The sequence below is a fragment of the Buteo buteo genome, chromosome 29, assembly GCF_964188355.1.
Source record: "Buteo buteo chromosome 29, bButBut1.hap1.1, whole genome shotgun sequence".
NCBI classification, from domain to species: domain Eukaryota; kingdom Metazoa; phylum Chordata; class Aves; order Accipitriformes; family Accipitridae; genus Buteo; species Buteo buteo.
In genome coordinates, this window is record NC_134199.1 from 2,024,286 (window position 1) to 2,045,008 (window position 20,723).

General features: G+C 50.5%; 1 protein-coding gene across 1 annotated transcript in view; it reads right to left on the reverse strand.

Moving 5' to 3' along the window:
- The window catches only part of RAB40C (RAB40C, member RAS oncogene family), a 38,859-nt gene extending 21,004 nt beyond the window's left edge, over positions 1–17,855 (reverse strand). Inside the window, exons 1-2 of the mRNA XM_075018284.1 lie at positions 17,740–17,855; positions 17,201–17,523 (exon numbers count right to left, since the gene is read on the reverse strand). Of these exons, the coding sequence (XP_074874385.1) occupies positions 17,201–17,354 (154 nt within the window). The 5' untranslated portion in view covers positions 17,355–17,523; positions 17,740–17,855. The remainder of the gene's footprint in view (positions 1–17,200; positions 17,524–17,739) is intronic.
- Between the last annotated feature and the right edge of the window lie 2,868 nt (positions 17,856–20,723).

The window sequence follows — 20,723 nt, forward strand, 5'->3', positions numbered from 1 at the left end:
GCTACAAACCCCACGCGATGCTCCTGCGGCGCGCGCAGCACCAGCAAACCAGCCGACACCAGCAAACCAGCCCACTCGTCGCCAGCAGCTGCCTCCGCCACCCCGCCTGGCCCGCAGGGCACGCAGCACTGGGGGAAAAGAAAACAGTCTCGTTTAAAGCTTATTTTATATCAAGTGATCTCTTTCTTGACCAATATCTAGCATGGTGCAACAAAATGAATGAGGCTTGGAAAACAAGTCTGGGCTGTTCTCTCTAATTTAGCATTCAGGTCGACTCCTCTGCTATTTTTCCAGTCCCGCTTTAGACTCCTACTTACGCTGACGCCATCTCAACCCCACTTCTCGAGCAGCGAGCCGACCTGGCACAGGGTGCTCTACAAAGCAATCTGCTGTTACCAAGCCTGATGTCAGACAACTGATTCCCCTCCACAGAGCCTGGTTTCACGCTCCCGGGCAAGACTCCAGGGAATTCCAAACCTTTATTTCTTTTGCTAGTCGGTATAAGGAAAACGTAAGAAAGCAAGCCATTTTCCCATGGGAATACACAGGATGTGTTATAGGAAACTCTGACCTCTTCCAAATTACTCATGCAGAGCACAGCACACTTTGCATCAATGTGACCTGAAAACTCCACACCCAACCTTAGCTTAGTTAAAAATTTCACCCACAAGATTACACCTGATGTGAACAGAAGAAGTAAAACCCCTCCAAGAGAAATGACAATTTTCTTCCAGCATTTGATACTACTTTGTATCAGGCTGTCAGTCCCCCTTCCTCTTGGGAATTCACGGCTCAGCAAAGGCATCCCTCCGCTCCGCCAAGACCCTAAACTGCATCTGCACCACCAGCAGCACTCTGAAAACACAACGGAGGAGGCAGTAGGCAAGCAGATAAATGGAACTGGAAGTCGCATTGGAAAAGGTAGAAAGACAAGGGAGAAACATTTCATGCTACTCTTGGGCTCTCCCTTTAAACATATTAAGATCTCAGGTAAATTGCTTTAAATAGCTCAGGTGAACAAGGCTCTATAAATATTTACTACTATAAGCACAGCAGCTTCTTGGCTTTGTGTAGGTCTTTGTTTTAGAGAAAAGGAGACAACTTTGCAGTTGCAGACTCTCAAGATGACTACCCTCACGCCTCAGCAGGGGACCAGAAGGGTCACCTCCCCTGAAAAAGGCAGATTTGCGCAAAACCTTACAGCAGTAAGAGCAGCACGTGCCTTTTTCCTCCTTCAAGGAAAAAGATCACCTTCCTTTCTGAGGTGATCCTCAGTGCTGGGGTGAGAGCAATTCCAGCTCTCAGTGGGATGCTAGAGCCAATACTGCATTTTAGGTTATTGGTCCAAATCAAGTGTCCTCCTCCAGAGATGCTCTAATGATCCAAGCCCCAACTAACAGCTTCACTGCACCTATGCAAATATCAAAAAGGTACAACGAGGACTCGCCCCGTGACAGAGGGATGAAGGGACTTGCCCGAGATTAAAGCAAGCCATCAGCAGGTTTTCCTATGACCTTCCTCAAAGGCTGGGCTGCAGCAGGCTGGCAGCAACATCTCCAGTTTGCATCTGCAGTGTCTTTAAGAAGAACATAATTTATTCACAAATCTGGGGCAGAAGACATTCCAGGTGATGTTTAAAAAATTCTCTTCCCAAAGGAAAAAAAATATATAATAAAATCAATGCACTCAAGTGAAACATTGATACAGTTCTAAGACAAGCTTGCTTTCCTTCCAAGAGACACTCTACTTATCACTTGAAGTCATTTACAGTTTCCGTGAATCAGATTGGCCAAAGATGCTTTTGCCACCTCATTTCTTAAATGAACTGTTTTCTGCTTGTTGGAGCTTGGAATCCACCACCTCACTTTCTGTTAGTCCACCCACAAACAAAAACCAATGCACATTATTTGAACTTCATTAAAAATATGATCAGTTCCCCCAGCTTACAGACATGTGCTGTATAATGCCACCTCAGATTTTTTTTCTTTCTTTTAAAATAAATTAACCTGGGTTTCACTTATTTATAATTCAAAAGAAGTCAACGAATCCATTTGCAAAGTGATATATAAGGGCAATAGGCAAAACTTGAGGTGTACAAAGATGATGAGCCGAGGCCAATCCTTCACTCAATGCATTATATAAATAAGAAACTAAGATCAATCGAGTAGACTTCTGTTACCTATCTAACAAATGCTGTTTTTTAGCAGATTGTTATTTCATCTATAGACATAATTAAGCCAGTTCTAATAACAATGGCATTTGAGTCCTCAGAGGAGGACTGATGAGCGAGATGTGCCTAATCTGTTGGCACTCCTAGAGAAATGCTCTGCTCCACTGGGAAATTTTAACACTGGCTCACAAGCCACCAGCAACACTCGTCATGCCACCACAGCACCTCAACCCGCAAGCCTGGTGACAGACTTCCATTTGCGCCTGTTGTTAGTACAGTCAAAGCCACCGTGCCACAACTGTCCAACTGAAAGTGCTGGATTTTCCCCCAAAGCACCCCCAGCCTCTTCTGTTTTCCTACAGGTCATCAGCAATGCTGAGTCCAGAAAAAGGCCTAGGACTTCTTAAAAAGGTCTTCTTAAAGGTTTGCAGGCTTAATGCCACACTGACCAGCGACTGCTGGGAAGAGGGGACAGCAGAGGGCTGGGATAAAAAAAAAAAAAAAAAAAAATAGAGAATACACATCAAATATTTAACTTACTGAGATTTCACAGTGAACTCAAGTAACCAGCTATGAAGGGCTGGTCATGCTGCATGGCATTCAAGAGGATCCTCAGGGGAAGTGATGTAGGTCTCTGTGAGCAGCTGGCAAATAAATAACTGAAAAATTTAAAGGCATGCCATGATTATAAAACACTGTCAAGAGTATCAGGCAAACTCTGTTTCTCCTGGGGCAGCACTGAGAATACCTCCCAATCAGTGTGGCGGACTTTGCAGACAAATTGCAATGAATTCCTAATGCAAGCGTTGTGGCAATTCTTACTTAATACACAAGGAAGGATGCGAAGCCATAATAACCCAGTGTGCAGCTGGTCTTAAATGATTATTTTCACTGCCACAAAAGTAGATAAACACCAAGAAACACTTTAGAGTGGGTCAATGGATTGTAAATAACTTTTTTTTCCTTCCCTTTTGCAAAAGGAAAACATTAAGAACGAACCTCCAGTGAAGCTTCTCAGCAGCAAGGACTCCAAGAGCTGCGGCTAAGCAGAGATGGGTAAATTTAGTTTTAAACCTTTATCACCAGTTCAGACAACGCTGTGGATGCCAGCAAGAACACCACGGCCAACTGTGAATTTTGAGGAGAACGTAAACTACGCATGAGAGCCCTGTTCCCTCCCTGGCAGTCCCTTACTGGCCAGTCTCCTGGGCAGCTGGGCCAGGCTCCCCGGAAAGGGTGCAGGCAGGGTGTCCCCTCCTTTGAGACCCTCTTGCAGGGCTGGCAGAGCCTTGCTGGCTATCACTTGGGCTCCCCAGCCTGCCACCGTCCCTCGGCACACCTTTGGGGATGTGCAGGCAAGTGTTTTATCACATAAGCTAGCAGTTGTCTTACTTGCGTGTGCACAAGACCAAGCTGCTGCAAAGTCCCTCCCTCTTCCTTTAAAGGGCTCGTGCAAACCTTCCAGCTGGATTAAAAGAAGAAAAAACAACCAATTAATCTATGCAAAACCCAGTATGGTGACCGCACCTCTGCCTGTACAACAGGCGTCATAACTAGAGTCTTTCTGTGCTCTGGTAAGTTCAGCCTAAAGCCATTAGCGCAGAACTTAATTTATTCCAAATGCCAGCAATAACTGAGCAGTGTCCAAAGACGACTGTTTATTTTACCAAGTCCCTGGGTGTCACAGATGTTAACTAGACCTTTCTAAGCCATAACTGACATGGCCGGGTTTTAAAATGGAAAGCCTTGCCCCTGTGTGCACAGGCACTGCATGAGGCTGCCCAGCACCCTTCAGAAAGCCGGAGCGACTGCATCATGCCATGCACGCAGGGAGAGCGGCCAGCAGTGGCACCGGCCAGCAAACCGACCCTGGCCAACGTTTTCATAGGGGCAAGTTAATGATGAAAAGCAATAATTGTTTGCTACAGGGCAGCAGCACCGCCACACATCTGACAGCTGAGAGCCTGAGGGGCTGGTGTGCCACAGTTTCCCCAAAAACAAATGAGTGGGGATGCCCCCATCCCTACTGAGTGTGGAGAAGAGGCAGAAGCAACAACAAGCAGCCAAGTCCTGTCCTCACCAACAAGCCAAAGAGAAAAAACAAGGGAAGAGAAGTGCTGGGAGGTCACAAAATTGAGGCCAAAAGTTGTGTGCAGCAGCTCCAGGTCTGCGTTGGGATGTGAGCAGACCAGCTCCAGAACAAGAGCGTCATTCCCACTTCCAGGCCTTGGCATGCAAAAATCCCACCCCAAAACCCCAAAGCAAAACCTTGCAGACCACCACCACCCCCATAACCAAACCGCCCTCACCTGTGGGGCTGACAGCAGGAATTTGGACAGCAAGGACACTGGCACAGCAGCTCACAACGCCACCTGAACCAAGACCCTCCCCGTCAGGTTATTTCAGGGTGAAAGAACCCCCACCTGCAGGGTGTTATCCACAAGCAGCGTTCCCAGCAGCAGCCCTCTCCAGTGCCCAGCTTTGGGGGTGTACCAGGAGCTATACAGAAGGTCAGGCCAAGAGGGACAGAGCTACTCCAGAACAGTTTCACAGCACGTTTCTGCAACACAGCCAGTGCTGTACAAACTCACCAGCTTCTCCACAGACTCTTTGCTCAAACCAAAGTAGGTACTGGCCTCCTTGGATTCATTTTCTGGCAGAACTGTACTCCATAAGAAGACAACAGTTATTATCCCCCCATCACCATGTTCACACGCTCCCTCTCATTGCATCCCAAATCCTGCATCTTTTCGTTTAAGAATGGTTTATGGCAGGATGGTCGTTAAATGGCAACCTACAGCTACTGAGTCCAGCAGCCAAGCTGCTCCAAGAAGCAGAATACAAAGCCAGGATGCATTATGAGCGTAGTTCAAAATGCCTTATTTTGGGGTTTTGAGGGTTTTTTTCATGTTTTCACCAGTCTATGAGTAAAACAGCAACCAGGGCTGAAGAGTCATATCAGAATTGTTTGCTTGTGGGCAAAAGTTGATACAGAAAGACTTGTCATTTCATTTCTAGTCAAACGAGGCAGAGGGGTACAGAAATTACAGCCGGCCAGGAGTTGCCAGCTGTTGAATGCACATTCAAAGCAAACAGGTTTTGCACTACAGCGTGCAATGGACTGAATGTATTAGTCGAACACCAAAATCCACTCCTAGGCAGAAGGCAGCTGCTGGGGCCAGCACCCAAGTAACGTGTGCACCAAAAGATGCAGGTATTGAGATCCTCTGACTTGAGTAATTTAAAAAACAGGCAGTAGAATCTGTCCGTAGAAGACACCACCAGTGCACTACCTTCCACTGCAGCTCCTACTATTAACTTAGTTATTTTCTCCATCATCTGTAAGTGATACTAAATCATTCAGAAAAAATGTGGTATGAGCACATAAACACTAGCTGATGAAAAAAGTGAATTCAAGCTATTCAAATAACAACTGATTAAGTCATCCGACCATAAAAAGTGTGTACAACAGCACATTAACAGCAGCAATTTAGCTAGTCAGCTCAGAGCTGTAAGCCACAGAAGAAATCCCTTCCAAACAACACATGAGCTCATCAGTTTGAGTCATGCATTCAATTACCTACTCTTTAGATAGACAAACAACAAATTATCTCCATCAACAACAGGGGTCAACAAAACATATGCTTCAAAACAAAGGTGGATTTATCCCAGGTCTGTGTCTTTTGGTGTTAGGATTTACCTTGGCAGTATTACTTCTTTGTTTTAAGCAGGGTGGTAAAAGTTTCCGAACAGCATGACTGCAAAACACCCCCAGCTCCTGCCTGCAGAGCTGGAGCTGAGGGTCAGAAAGCATGTGCTTTTGTTACTAATTAGTCATTGATTTGTTATTGATTAGAATTAATCATACTAACATTAATAGTAATATAGAATTGTAAGAAATATTTTAGTAAAATATATATTGGTTGCATTTAACCCACAACTAACAGCTGCTGTGAAATCCTTTGTATGGCCCTGTACCAAGGCTAGAGTAGCTCTGGTCAAGATCACTTGAAATCCTTTGTATAGTCCTGTACCAAGGCCGGGGTAGCTCTGGTCAAGATCACTTTAACTACTGTGAAATCCTCTGTATACCCCTGTACCAAGGCCGGAGGAACACTGTCAAACATACCTATTAGGAACATTAAGAGCTTAGATAACGAGTTTAAGACTTTAGGTATAATGGACATAATGTTTATTTGTAGGAGTAGAACATAGTTTGAAAGAATGTGTAAAATGTCAGAAATTCAAATTAATGGGAACTCAGAAGAGCTGAATGAAGCAATTTGCAGTTATCTGCCAAGAAATAGTAAAACCACCTGTCAGGGGCCAAACTGCGTAGAAACACCTGAAGGAGGTCAAGAAGCAGACAAGTGAGGAAGACTATGAAAGACCACCAGAGGACTCTAGAAGACCACCAGAGACCTTTAGTGCGCCTGCGTGATTGGTTTTGTGAGAAGACTCACCCTCGCACCTGGCCGTCAATAAAGAAGTGTCTGCTTATCTACACTAAATTGGTGTTGATAAGTTTTTATTCCGAGTTTTCGGTAACAGTTTTACCACTGTGCTCCTGTCCTGTGTTGTAGATGAGCAGCTGCCTTGGGAACAGGATCAAGAGGTCTCGGTTCTTACCGGGCACATAGGAGACCAGTGCTTCTTCTGCATGGTGCTGGCTGGGGGACAGGGGTAGATAGAAGCCATCTGCTCAAGCCTTTGTCATCTCCTGCTCACACAGCAAATAAAAGATCCACTCTTGGTGCAGAAGTCAATGGGAGGTAACGAGGAGCTTCTGGTTATTTAACTGTGCAGCAGATGAGTTTGAGCTGTTTTGAGCCGAGGAGTTCAGCCCCCATGCACACAGCCAGGAGCCCACGTCCCTGAACGAAGCTCAGCATGTCACACGAGCTGCTGCCAACTCAAGAGAGCTGCTGCGGCACTTGGCAGCTCTGCGTGATACATCCAACAAGCTGCCGAGCACCTCGTACAAAGGCGCTTGCAGAAACAGAGAGAGAACAAACACTGTTCAATTATTTGAAGTTACCCACATTTGTGGGTCTTCTCCAGAAAATCATACTCCGTCTTCCACTCATATCTGCCTCATTTCAACTGAGAGTGCTTTCAATTTAGACTGGAAGCCTTTCAGAAAAAGGCTGCTCAAGTCAGAGTTTGTTCCCAGGCATCTTCATCTACAGCTAAGGGATTGTAGGTGAGGATCTCGGACAAATAATTGCTCGTTTGGTTTTGTAACCAGCCAAAAGCAGAATACTTATTTGGAGACCTCTAGGAAGCCCAGACTAGCAGAAGACTTCACTTGTCCGCTGCTTGCTCCACAGCCCAGCAGTGTTCCGGCAGCTACGTGGTCCTCACACAGAGGAACTCTGTTCTGGGCTCATTTAAGGATGACAACTGCATCTGAAAACAGCATTTGAAGCCAGAAGCAAATCTGTTCCTAAAGCTTAAACAATTTCAGCAGACACCCGGGAAGCCACAGAAACAGTCAAAAGTCCGTCCAGAATTGGGGATGTTAAGTGGATTTGTGCTTTAGAAGAAAATCAAGAATGATTTTATGCACAGAAGCAACAACAAACAAAAGAGTTTCTTCATGCTTTGCAGTTCAGATCTCCATAAAAACTATACAGCTGCACACAGAAACAAAGACAGCCTATGAGGCAAATCAGAGGGCACCATAACAATCTTCATTGTTGCTGGATTACCATACAAACACCAAGATACACTTGGAGGAAAAAAAAAAAAACAAAAACAAACCCACAACACACACAAAAAAATCCAAGTATTTGTCCAAAATGCCTTCAATATCAGGATATTGAAGAGGTTCACCTTCCACATTTACACCTCTCAACACCGTGCACATTAATACACGGGAAATGCTGCTCTACAGCACCAGAACTTCGTGGCGTCACCACCAGGCTGACGTGCACGCCACCACACAAGAGATGCCGGGCTCACACGTATGGCTGCACACCTGCTCCAGGATCCTGCACATGGATCCAGGCACACATGGCAGCAGTCTCCGATCGGTGGGACACCCATCCGCAGCCCTTCCTGCCATCCACACCCTGCTGCTCAACGCCAGTTGGCATCTGCAGGTTTTGCCATTTAAAAGGTCACGTTGCAACACCACAACAGAGGCAGCCAGCAGTGATGCAGCTGTCTCCAGACTGATGTTGTATACGCAAACGCCCAGAAAGAAGGCTACAGCATTTTAGCTGGGCGTAGACAGGTTAAGCACCACGTGCCTGCTGAGCACAGGTACTTACAGAGCTCACGGAGCAGCTACAGAGAGACCGCTCACCATTAATTTCACCGGCTCTTGAATTTGGTCTCACTCCACCACCTGTGAGCCCCACACTGGAAAGGGACCACTCCATGCTGGAAACATCAGGACAGCTGCTAACATTAGTTTCACATATCAGTGCGCTGTTTCCAGCGATAATAACAAATGCCCGGGGACCTGACCTACAACACATCGCTGCGTGCACTCAGCAGTCCCTCCCTGCCTTTAAAGGATCGGCTGGCCCTCCTAGCAGAGCAAGCACCCCTCTACACACCTGTACGAAGTATGCCACCTCGCAGCAGCTCCACAGCACCTCTCAACAGCCCAAAAGCGTGTTTTCAAACCCTCCATTCTCAGCCCAAATTGGAGCCTCCCAGGTTGTCTCCTCCTCCTGACCTACAGCTGTTGCAGGACAAAGATCACACCCCAGCTACTCTGGCAGCAACTCTGAAGCATGACTTTTGCTGCTAGCAGAAGAAAGCAAGCATTTTGCATTTTTAAAATAGAAAAAAAAGTATTGAACTTCAACCTTGTAATATAGATGACACCTACAAGAACACAAGCATGTCTCAACCTAAGGAGGCATTTCACAGCAAACACACGTTTGCTAGCATGATGAGCAGCACAGATAAGGCTCTCGAGTAAGATCAGCCCCACAGTTTCATCTCCTTGTGCCGTAGCACAGACCTGCACACTGTCTCCTGTACAGATTTTACCATCAAGTTACTAAAGCAGTTTGACAATAGAAGAAAAGTAACAGCTCTTGGGACAAGAGATGATTTAAGTAAGCAGGACAGACAAAATAGCAGGGTTTTTTGGCTGGGTTTTTTTGCTTGGTTTTTTTTTTTTTTGTTTGTATGGGTTTTTGTTTGGTTGGATTTTTTTCATCTAGTTAGGTCTCCTGTCCACTCGGCCTCCATAACCATGGGCAAAAGGGACTACAGCCTACTGCTTTTAAAACTGGTACAGAAGGAAACAGAAGATGGTAATTTCTGTGTACATGACTGGGGGTGTGTGCAGAGAGCAGTCATTTGCAAAGGCAGGAAAGATAAAGCCCCCAAATGGGCCAGGGAACTCAGAAGCTGGGCTGGAAAATAAGTTAAAATGGCACCTCTAAAAAGAAATTAAAAAAAAAATAAAATCTGCATTTACTTGAAAAGGAGGTTATTCCAGAGATGCACAGCACCTTCTATTAAACTGCCAGTTAAGTACAGCCTTTCAGTGTCCCCTTCTGCCTGTCTCCTCCTTAACCATTGCCAGTTTAAACAGCAAATATTTTATTTGAATTGCATGACGATTTTTGTCCAAATTCAATGCCTGCTATTGAAATGGCAGCAGCACTGCACAGCACATACAGGACATTAATCATTTCAGGGGTTATATTTATAGAACAGGTGTCAACGTTTTAAAGCGATAGAATATTGTCTAGTTTCCCAATGGGGTGATGGAAATGAGACAAAGAGGAGGTAAAAAAGAGGAAGAAAAATCTAAAAAGCTATGGCTACGTAAAAATGCTCTCAGCAAATAGAAACTCTATAGGAACAAACAATCCCTGAGCTAATGTTGCAACTTTACTATTACTACAACTTTTACAGAAACAAACAGACCTCTTCGATGGGGTGTCCTAGTCCTGAGCCACAATTGTCTATACCACAGGGGAATTTCCCTTTCAGGTGAGTCCCAACTCACAGCAAAGCTTTTAGCAAAACAGAGCCGAAGATTTTCATATCAGAGCTTCCTTCCTCCTCCTCTGCCTGCAATCAAATGGAAACCCATATGACATAATGCTTTTGTATCACTGCTCGTTTTGTGCCAAGCCTGGGCTACCAGAGGAAGGTGAGGGGTAAAGGCAAAGAAAACGAGATTTTAAAAGGCAAGGTTATAAAACCTCAGCTCCAAATCCTAAGCTCATAGCACAGCTATTTTCAAGTGCAACAGAAAGATGCTCTGCTCTTCCGAGAGAGGGAGGCCGCCGGAGGAAAACATGCCAGGGAACAGCTGGAAACAAAAGCTGAAGGAGACGGGGCGGAGGAGGAGGAGACATTTTCCATGGGCTTTCCTATGCAGCTTATATACCGAAACAACCAAATAAAAAACCCACACACGCCAAGGGAAGTGGACAATGCCATTGCAGGATCTACATAGAGCAAAACCTACTTGCTTTTCAAAAATAAAAAAAAACAGAGAAACTTTTAATCCCAGTTACTAGAAGAACATTCCACCCATTTCAGATTTATACTGCTCAGTTCACGTCACCTTTGTGCACTCAGGGCTCAGAAACACATTAACAGCCATGTAAAAGCAAAGCTTTTATACAGGGGATTAGAGATGGTGAGAATTGCCCAGTGCAATCGAGAACTTTGTAGAATAAGTCCCCCCCAGCTTTATAAAAACACAACAAAAGCACAACCCTCCTGAAGAATTATACATGCACAACAACCTATGGTGCTGTGCATCCTTAATCCTGATTTGAGAGTGCTGAAGACATCAAAACCTGCTAAGCACTCAGTTTGGGGTTTGTTTTTTGTTTTGGTTGGGGTTTTTTGTTTGTTTGTTTGCTTTGTTTTGGGGTTTGTTTTGTTTTAAGTTTAAGCCACAGCTAGTTAGTCCCACATCAAGCAGAGATGGAGGTTCAACATTGTACGTTTGGAAATATTTTTCACACAAAGGATAAGTAGTAAACAATGGAGAAATAAGAAATGCTGGAGTTGCTTCTGAGCCAAAGCCTGCTCTGGCAAGATCAGTTTTGTTTCCCTGATGATAGGGAAGCAAACATCCCTGAAGGACACTGATGCAAGTGCTGGCACACACGGGGAATTGCCGCAACAACCACTCTCCACTCTGTGAGCCATTGAAAGAGATTTCTAGCAGCACGACTGGTGTGGTCCAGCTGAAGCATTCCCTGCAGATCAATTCTGCGGCCACTACAGGGACATGATGGCAAGGCTGCACTTAGAACATTTTGCCTCAATCCCCCTCGCATCAGAGCGCTAAAACCTCAAAAGAAAACATTATTCCAATTAATACAGTCATGCCAGAAAACAAACAGCAGTTTCCACTGGCGTGCAACATCTGAAACAGCAGGCCAGCCCAGCCGGACGGCTCGTGTCTACCACCAACAGGGACAACGCTGCTCCGGCAGACAGCAGGAACGCACCCGGCGGCACGTGGCCAGGCAAGGAGGAGGAGGCAGCAGCAGAGAAACAGCACCAGGATCAATGCTTCCCTCCCCACTGACGCCAAAGAGAGCCCTGACACACTGCAGCAACACCGTGATAAGCACTCAGCTGCAATCTCAAGCTCATGGTCAACATCTGTAGCTCTCACGTCTATGCCCAGAAGGTGCCACCACATCGGTGCTGTCCCTGTCTGAGGTTTTACTGCACACAGGTACACCCAGCAATTGTTTCTTGTATGCTCAAGAAGGGAAGATTAGATGCTGTCAGGTATTGAGAGAGGTCCTGTCCTTACAGAAGCTGCAGGAGTTTAAAGCAGAACTGCTCAGCCACACACTTTGTTAAGGCTTGGGAAAAGTCAACCAGCGATGGCAAACTCTGCAGCAGCGCGGCGGGACCTCCAGCCAAACGTGGCAGCAAACGCAGAGGCTGTGGACAAGAAGCTAGAGACCATCTCCCTGGTCAGTCGTGGAAACTCAACAGGCAAGGAGCAGAAGCATCGAGAAGCATCGCCTCGCACGCCCTCTGTGGTGGTGAGGAAGACGAGACAAGGCGTCGCCTTTCCTTCATCCCTGTGTACCCTGGTGGTGGTACAGATGATCTCCTGGTTGGCAAGTAACTAACTTGAAGACTGCTACAAAGCAAAGCAGAGCAGTTTTACAGGTGATGTTCCTGGATGCATGCTGGTGACTGAGGGGTCACAGGACATACGGAGAGAGTAACTGCTGTAAAGAAAGACTTGAAAGGGACAGCTTAGGGACCTCCAAATTTAGACAGCTGCACAAAAACAACCAGAGGGAAAAGACATCCAAAGATGTGGGTCACTGAAATAAACAGCCTGGCAATTAAACAGCAGTCATGAGGTCCCCAGGCAAACAGCACCAACTGGGAGGGTCCTGGCCACCTCCAAGGGCTGAGCAGTGTCTTCAGCCGCTCTTCGTAAATGCTGCCTCTCCCTGCCCTCCCGGCCAGGGAGAGGGCACAAAGCTACACCGCCTCAGATCTTGCTCCTTGCACAGACACTGACCGTGGTGGGCTCACCACCCCTGCCCAAAAGCTGAGTTCCTTGCACTTCTGCTATGGGGGAAGAGCTCTTGGGAAAGATCCAGTTTTTATCGGAACCATAAAACCTGACGGTAGCTATTGGAACTGAGCACTTAAGTTGCCTTTTTCCTAATGTTTCCTTAGGTCTTTGGATAGCAACGGGGTAACAGAGCACCTAAGGATGGTGCTCGAATAAAGGCATTAAGCCCCAGCTAAGGGATGAGGTGGAAACAAGGCATCGGGGCTCACTGCATTAGGCTGGTCACAGCACTAGCCCTGCAGCAGGGCAATACTTTCATTTTATCTTTTGCATGCTCTTTGAAAGGAGATCAGACTACGGACATAAGGCTTCATCCTCATCGCTTTCTTCATACAAGCTGAGGACAGGGAAAAAAATAAAAATAAAAATCCATCCCCCTTCCAATCAAAGCCATCTGCTCAGAAACATGCTCTACTCTTTCCCTAACACATGTTTCTCCTTTCCTATGGGAACAGCAGCAGGTGAGGGGGAAGGCTGCCGCAGAAAAAGCCCTCCATCACGTGAGGACGGAGCACATCATATTCACGTCTGTGTGGTGAGACCAGCCCTGTCCCTATTTCTGGTGCACGCAGGGCACCGTCTTACATGGCAGCAACAGCACTCATGCCTGCTGAGTGCTCCCGTGCAAGGAGTCCTCCCCTGACTCACCCCGTGTTGATGCAGCCAGAGCAGGGCTGGCTTCTCACGCAAGCCAACAAACCAGCTAGGCAAGATCACTTCAGCACAAGCACATGAACAACTAGATACATGAACAACTAGATATGCGAGAGTGGCTGTATGACACAGTAGTGACGAAGCCATGGGTCCTTCAGGTGAGGAACAGCCTTGTCTTCCTTTTGCAGGGCATGTAAGCAACCCCTACTTTCACAGGCAGCTCCACCACATCTCGTCGTCGAAAACCACCCTGTGACCGGAGACATTTCTGTCCTGCTTCAGTACTTGGGGAAGGATAAGGACAGACCCCAAGCAGGCAGTTTAAGCACCGAAGTGATAAGTGATCTGTGTAGTTGACTTGTACCTGTGAGGAAGGCATGCAGTTTTGCTCTGAGTCAGCTGTAACCTTGCAGCTCACAGCACAGGGGCCAGAAAAGCCCTCCCCTGTACCTCAGGAGAAGGAGCAAGTGCTGAGAGGAGAGGGCATTTGGGGGGAAAGGCAGGATTTTTGGTTCCCGGGTGAGGTCCTCCAGGTGTTAATGAGTAGCAATGGGGCTCTGAGAATGGCACCCTACCTCCACCACTGCAGATTTGGGGAGTGAGGTGGGTGAAAATTGGGAAGGAGGACAACACTGGAAGCCCAAAAGCCCACATCTTCACCAAAATACTAGTAAGGTGGCTTAAATTAGGGCCATTTGCAGCTGGCCAAGAGAAAGCAAAATGTAAGTCCAACTCAACTGCAAACCTGCCTGGCATGGGAGGTGACAATATCCAGCCATGGGACATACACAGGACAAACTCCCTGCTCTGCGCAGGAAGTGCTTGGCCTGATGCTCCTGGAGACCTATACACTTGGTAACTTCAGCATGAACCTAAGAAACACACAGGTGACAACTGGACCTCAAATTCCTCCTCAAAACGCTGTTTTTATGTCTCCAGAAGTTCTGTACCCAGTGCCCTTGCAGCTTGGTGGCAGCAATGGTCAGGGGCATCACTCGCGCCTCTTACTGCAAAGGCCGACGACATCCAGGGAGTAACAACCACCTCTACTTATACGGAACAGATTAATTTCTAACAGCAATTTAAATAAAGGACATTGCTAAGGTCTTGCTATACACAACAGGAACTGTGGTGTCTAGTTTAAGACGTGCCTGATTTAGTGAGAAGTGCCAAGCTATAAGGCTGTGTTGAGAAGCGATGCTTCTGCTCAGGGATCCTGAACAAGGATGGACAGAAGCAACTACAATGCTTTAAGAAAGACACAGCTCATACTGCGTCCAAGGCTTTCAGATACTGGATGCAAGCAAGCAGAGGCTGCCGACTGCTTACAGCTTGCAAAAGCGATGCTGATAGAAAAAGGGCTTTCTCATCTCTTGGTTGCCTGCTGTTCCAACACCCAGATGCCCATGAAGAAGAAAGGAATCCCTCAAACCCTTTTCTAGAGGCCAGGTGTACAGCAGAAGAACAGCAGCAAAAATACAGAGCTTTAAAGGTATGCCTTCCCAGAGCTGAAAGGACAATGCATTTCCCATTATATTTCAAAAAACCTGTGTCAAAACAGTTGTGATTGGCCAACACAGTAAAAGCAGCAGACCCCAACGAGACAGAGAAGGCGCAATGGCTTTAGCCCTTCCCACTGGAGGTTAGGGATCTGAGCTTGACATGAGATGTCCCAATCACAAGATCAACCTAAAACATACCCCATTTCACACTGGTAACAGCAAGTTCTGTTTTCTGGACAGATCAAATAAGTAGTAGATAATACAACACTTGTTTTAAATTGGGATGTGGTCTGGCAGGGGATAAGGAAGAGGATAACGCACTTACAATTAAAAGATTTACAAAAAGAGCCTCTACACAATATTCCACCATTGCAGTTTTGGGACAGCATCAGGCACGTGTCAAAAAGGAGGCCAGGCACTAGCTGTTCACAAAATCTAAGTGCCTTCGTGTCAAGGGATGCTCTCCGTCAGGGCAGAGTGAAAACACACTGGCAGAGAAGCCTGCCCTGCCAGTACGCACATCCCAACTGCGCCAGAGATGGAGGGAGTTTGATTGCCAAGGCTGTCAGGAATATCAGCAGTATCAAATTCACTCAGATTTCAAAGCTACTCCATCTGATTATCCAAAAGGCACGTAGCTTCACAGAAGCAACAGAAGCAGAGACTATCAGAGCACATATTACTGTAAAAAAACAGTATGTGACCTAATTCTCTAATTAGGAATGGCTTCAATTGCCCACAGAAGATGAGGGAAGGTTCTGAAAATAATATTAGTTCACCGAGATTTCTTTTTCCAGAAGAAAGATGGTGGTATTTTGTTGTTATAAAATAGTGGGTACACAGACAAAACTTTTATAGTGATAGCCAAAGTCACCGTTCTTTGGGTTTTATGTATATATCAAAGAACACACCACACACACACTTTGCAATTGTACTTATGACTCCTGCACCGCCTGCTTCAAGACAGCGGTCAAAACCATTTTTATAAGACGACAATTCCAACTTCCACACTTCACTTAAAACAACAACCCCGTTACACTCTTCAGCCCTTTCTGCTTAGTAAATGCTAACCCCAAGGAGCAGCTCTACAGCTCCCAGATGAGGCAGGTTCTTCAGAGACACAAACTCTCTTCAGGGAAGCTTAAAAGCGCCAAGCATCTCCTCGAAGGCAAACCGCACCAGCTCAGCTAGACACCCAAGGAGATGAATGATACCACAACCTTCTAGCTCCAGAATTTGCTGCTCTCATTTCACTAGCAGCCTGACTTCTGAGTCACCACCTCCCCGTAAATCTCTGCGGAGCAGGTGCCCGCTTGCATCAGCTCCTACGAAGCTAGTAGTAGCTCCAAGGACTGGGCATGCAGTCAGGAGCCGAGCCACACCGCTCCTTTACGCTCTAAATTCAGCCAGCTTCAATGCAAAGCATCGAGAAGCACCCGATTCCCTCAGACTCCTGCTTACAGGGAAAGCTAAACACCACCTGCTCCAGCCCTGGGGTCGGCTGCAGTGATGATGCAGGCTCTGAACTAGATCGCTTCTGTCGAGCCCCTGGGGATGTTATTTTGCACGGAGGCTGGGGGGAAGGATGACAGATTGAAAACCACCCCAGGACCTGCACCCTGCCAGGCCGTGTTATGCTTTAACTGCAGCGAGGGGACGCAGGAAATAACGCAGCGCCACTCCTTGGCTCTTAATTATGGTCTTGTGACACTGTAGTTAATGGTCTGTCATGGGCTCCATTAGAAACCTCGATGTTTGCAGGAGGCGGACCAAGCTGCGCTCGCAGTAGCCAGCTACCAAGTGAGAGCAGCTCTGGCCTGGAAATAAGGCTCCTGTTCTTTTGTTACAGACCCTGCTTCCTCTGGGTACAGCTCGTTAACCCCTGCGGCGGCCATGGGAAATCAGCTCGGCTCTTTTAAGCCGGGTGCCGAGGCAGAGCTCCCCTTGGGAAGGGTCCAGCTGCGCTGGGGGATTCGCGCATCCAGGGATTACATCAGGCACCGACCCCTCTGCCGCCTCCCCAGCCAAATTCTCCTGCAGCTCGTCAGGATTTTAAGCAACGGCCGTGGCCTTTCCGCTGCCAGCCACGCGACCCCTGACAAACCGCGCTTCGCTTCCAGTCAATACAAAAATTAAAAAAAAAAATTAGAAGGTAAAAAAGCAAAACAACGCCTCCCTCCTTCCCCAGCGCTGATCTCCCCAGGGGCAGCGACCCCTCGCCCGGGTCCCCGCTGCTGCCTGTGACAGGGACGCGGGTGCTGCGGTGCGGGCTCCCCCCGGGAGGCCGCGGGACCGATCCTGCCCCCCCCCAGCCCCCCTTACCGTTGCTGTAGGCGTAGGGGGACTCGGAGGCCCCGTCCTGCAGGCTCTCCAGGATCTCTCCCTTCCCCACGTCGCTGTCCCCCACCAGCAGGAACTTGAGGAGGTAATCGTAGCTCTTCACCGGGCTGCCCTGGGTTCCCATCCTCCCTCTCATCGGCGAGGAGGCCCGACCCGCATCCTCCGCCGCCCGCCGGCCTGAGGAGAGGGGGGAGGGGGGCTCCGGCCCCGCTCCGGGGACACCGCCGGGCCTCTCCCCCCGCCCGCAGCTCACAGCCGGCCCTCCGCCTCGCCTCGCATCTTCCGCCGAGGGACGCGCTGGGGACCTGCGGCGGGAGGAGGAGGAGGAGGAGGAGGGAGGGAGGAGGAAGGAGGAGGAAAGCAGCCCGGCCCCGCCGGCTCCTCAGCGCCCCCCGCCGCTGACAAAGCCCCCGCGCCCGCCCGCCCGCACAATGCGCCGCCGCCCCGCCAGGCCCCGCGGCCCGAACGTGCCCCGCCGTGGCCCCAAGCGCCGGGCCGGACAGACCCTCCCTCCCACCCACCTCAGGGCCGGGGAGCCCGGGGCCGGGCCGGGCCGCGCAGCCGCCGCCGCCACCACGGCCGCAGCCTCCGCCTGGCGCCGCTGCGCAGCGCCCGCTCGGGCCGAGGGAGAGGCGGCGGCAGAGCCCGCCCCCTCTCCCGGGTACCGCCGCTTCCATAGGCTTAGCCACGCGTCCGTCAAAGCCGGCCCCGCCCCGGCGCGCCCCTCCGGGCTCTCGAGGGGCGGGGCTGCGGGGCGGGGCCGGCGGAGGGACGGGCGGCGCGGGTACAGACTACAGGTCCCGGCGTGCCTTGCGGGGGGGCGGCCGCGGCAGCGCGGGGCGCGCCGGAGCAGAGCATGATGGGAAAGCGAGTCTGGAGGGGGGTCGTGGCGGGGCCGGCCGGCGTGGGGGGGCACCCAGGTGTGGGGCGGCCATCCAGGTGTGGGGTGGGCACCTAGGAATGGTGGGCGCCCAGGATTGGGGGGCATCCAGGGGTCTTGGGGGGGGGGCACCCAGGTATTGGGGGGCATCGGGTATGGGGGAGCTCCCAGGGGTGGGTTACGGGGGGTGGGAGGCGCACGCACCCCACAGTCGGTGGGGGAGGCCTGGGGAGGGCTGACGGGGCAGCCAGCACCCAGCGAGGGCTGGGGCTGGAGAGGTGACATCCAGCGTGTCCCCAGGGGACCGGGGCGGCCGTGGGAGCCGTGGACGCCACGCCGAGCCTTTACCCACGAAGGGCTGCGGCACCCATAGCCGCTCCTGCTGCTCCAGCGGCATCTCACCGGGACCGGCCAGCCTCCATCGGAAACCCTCGGCATCGGCCTGGCAGCAGCCTCTGGCAGATCCCGGCTCCACGAGGAGCCACTTCTGGGCCCGATCCCACGGGATTCCCATGGGAAGGTGCCGGTGCCCAACTGGGCGAATGTCCCCTCCCTGCCAGCATCACTGACAAATCCCTGTGCCAAACAATGCGTCCTGGCTAATTTTTCGAGCGGGCAGCCTGTTAATTAGGTTCCCAGCCTGGCTGCCGCCAATTAGTCCTATTTGGAAAGATATGTGTGCCCCCCAAACCCAGGAGCGAGGGGCCCCCAGCCCAGCAAGTGCCAGGGATGCTCATCAGCATGCAGAGATGCTGCAGCTCCCGTGGCTCCTTTGGGGAGTTCCCAGCAGCTGCGAGTGCCGGAGAGCTCTGGAAAGGACTGAAGAGTGTGGCAGAATCTGCAGCAAATTAAGATTTGGGGGTCAGCCCTGTGGATGTGCCGGCGGAGCAGGAGGTGGGTTGGGGTTGGCATGTTTGGCTGGGAGTGTCAGGCTGCATGTTCGCAGCTCCGCTGCTGCATTACGGGGTGCCAGGGACCTCTTCCCACCCGCACGTGTATCCGCGCCTACACATGGGTACCCTGCTCCCTCCTCCCTGCCCAAGGGGTTTAGCCCCAGGGAGGGGGCTCAGGGACCCCACCTCACCCAGGCTGGTGTCACTCATGGATGGAGAGGGACAGGGGATGGATGGGGGGAGATGCTTTTCCCCTTGACCTCACTGCCAAACCGCCCTGGAAACGGCTCCCGCAGGGCAGAGGAGGTCCCACAGGAGGGTTGGAGATGGTGGTGTCCCACCATGGGGTGATGGGTCACTCCCAGTGCTGGTGGCATTGGGTGAGCATCGCCGGGGCGCTGCCGGGGAAGGGAAGAGCACGAGCTTCCACTCTGCCGGGAGCAGCTTTGTCCCATAAGCGCAAACTGGTGGCACCACAGGTCCCAGGGCAAGGACACACCTGGGACGTGCAGGGACCTCACAGATGCCGGCGAGTGGTTCAGCTCCATCCTGCTGGGCCAGCGCAGGGTGAAAGTGGTGATGGGGGGACAGGGTGGCACCCACCACCCAGGCCCATCATGCTCCAGCACTCCTGACCTTTGTTCCTCTTCCAGCTTTCAGGCTGCAGCTCCCAGCCCCAGGCACGGTGGTCCCAACCTCCCTCTGTCCTGCCTCGTCTCTGCTCCTGTCCCAGTTTTGAATCCCTTCCCCTCTGCCTCATGCTGGGAGGACACCAGCATCCATCGCATCCATCCCTGCTGCCTGCTACGAAGATGTCCCCGTGCAGCCCTTGTGCCCTCAGCCCCTGTGCTCCTGCTGCCTTGCCCCCCCCCCTCCATCCCCTGCCCTTCTGTCTCCCACATTTCTGTAAGTCTTGGAGCCCAATCCTGCATGAGACACCTCCTGCCGCCCTGGCCTTTGTGTAACTGGTGCTGCAGCTTAACACAGGATCAGGGCTCTTGCCTTGCCCAGTAGCATGGAAGCCCACGGCTCTCAGCTCGGCGGGGCTGAGCGCAGCTCTGCCTTGGGCTGGTGAGTCAGCTCCTCTGCTCTGCTTTCCTCCAGCCTCCACTCCTCCTCCTCCTCCTGCTCTGCTCCCTGGCTCGTGCTCTTCGAGTTGCAGCAGCAGCGAGACTTCTTGCTTTTATAAAATATTAATTGCTGCCCAAACCTGTCTTTTACTGCACGGCTGATTCACCTTGCTCCCTTGGGGATTGCTCCGCCATCAAGCAACGGGCCAGCACAGCCGCGGCCACGGGTGCGTGGATAACCCCCATCACCGACTCTGCCAAAGATCCCCCAAAAATGGGGCTGGCAAAGGGGAATCTGTAAAATGGGCTGAAGTGGGGTGGACCGAGACCAGGCAACTGGCAGCTGGCAAAGTCCAACTGGCTCCACCACGCTGGCCAGGCAGCCAAGGGGACTTTCCACCCTCAGAGGTGATGGCCTGGCGACAATGCAGCGCCATGGACTGGGCAGTGACGAATGCGTCAGTCCTCAGCTGGCTGAGACACAAGCTCTGGGCACCAAGATGCCTCATCTGAGCACCCCACGGGGTGGCAGGGCCCAGCGGCTCTGGGGACAAGGGACCCTCCGGTGCTCTGGTGAGCTGCGTGCAGCACCTCTGCCCCTTGGGTGCTGTGCTGCATGCAGGAGGGTGATGCTCTGACCCTGCCCAGCCTGGGCAAGGCAG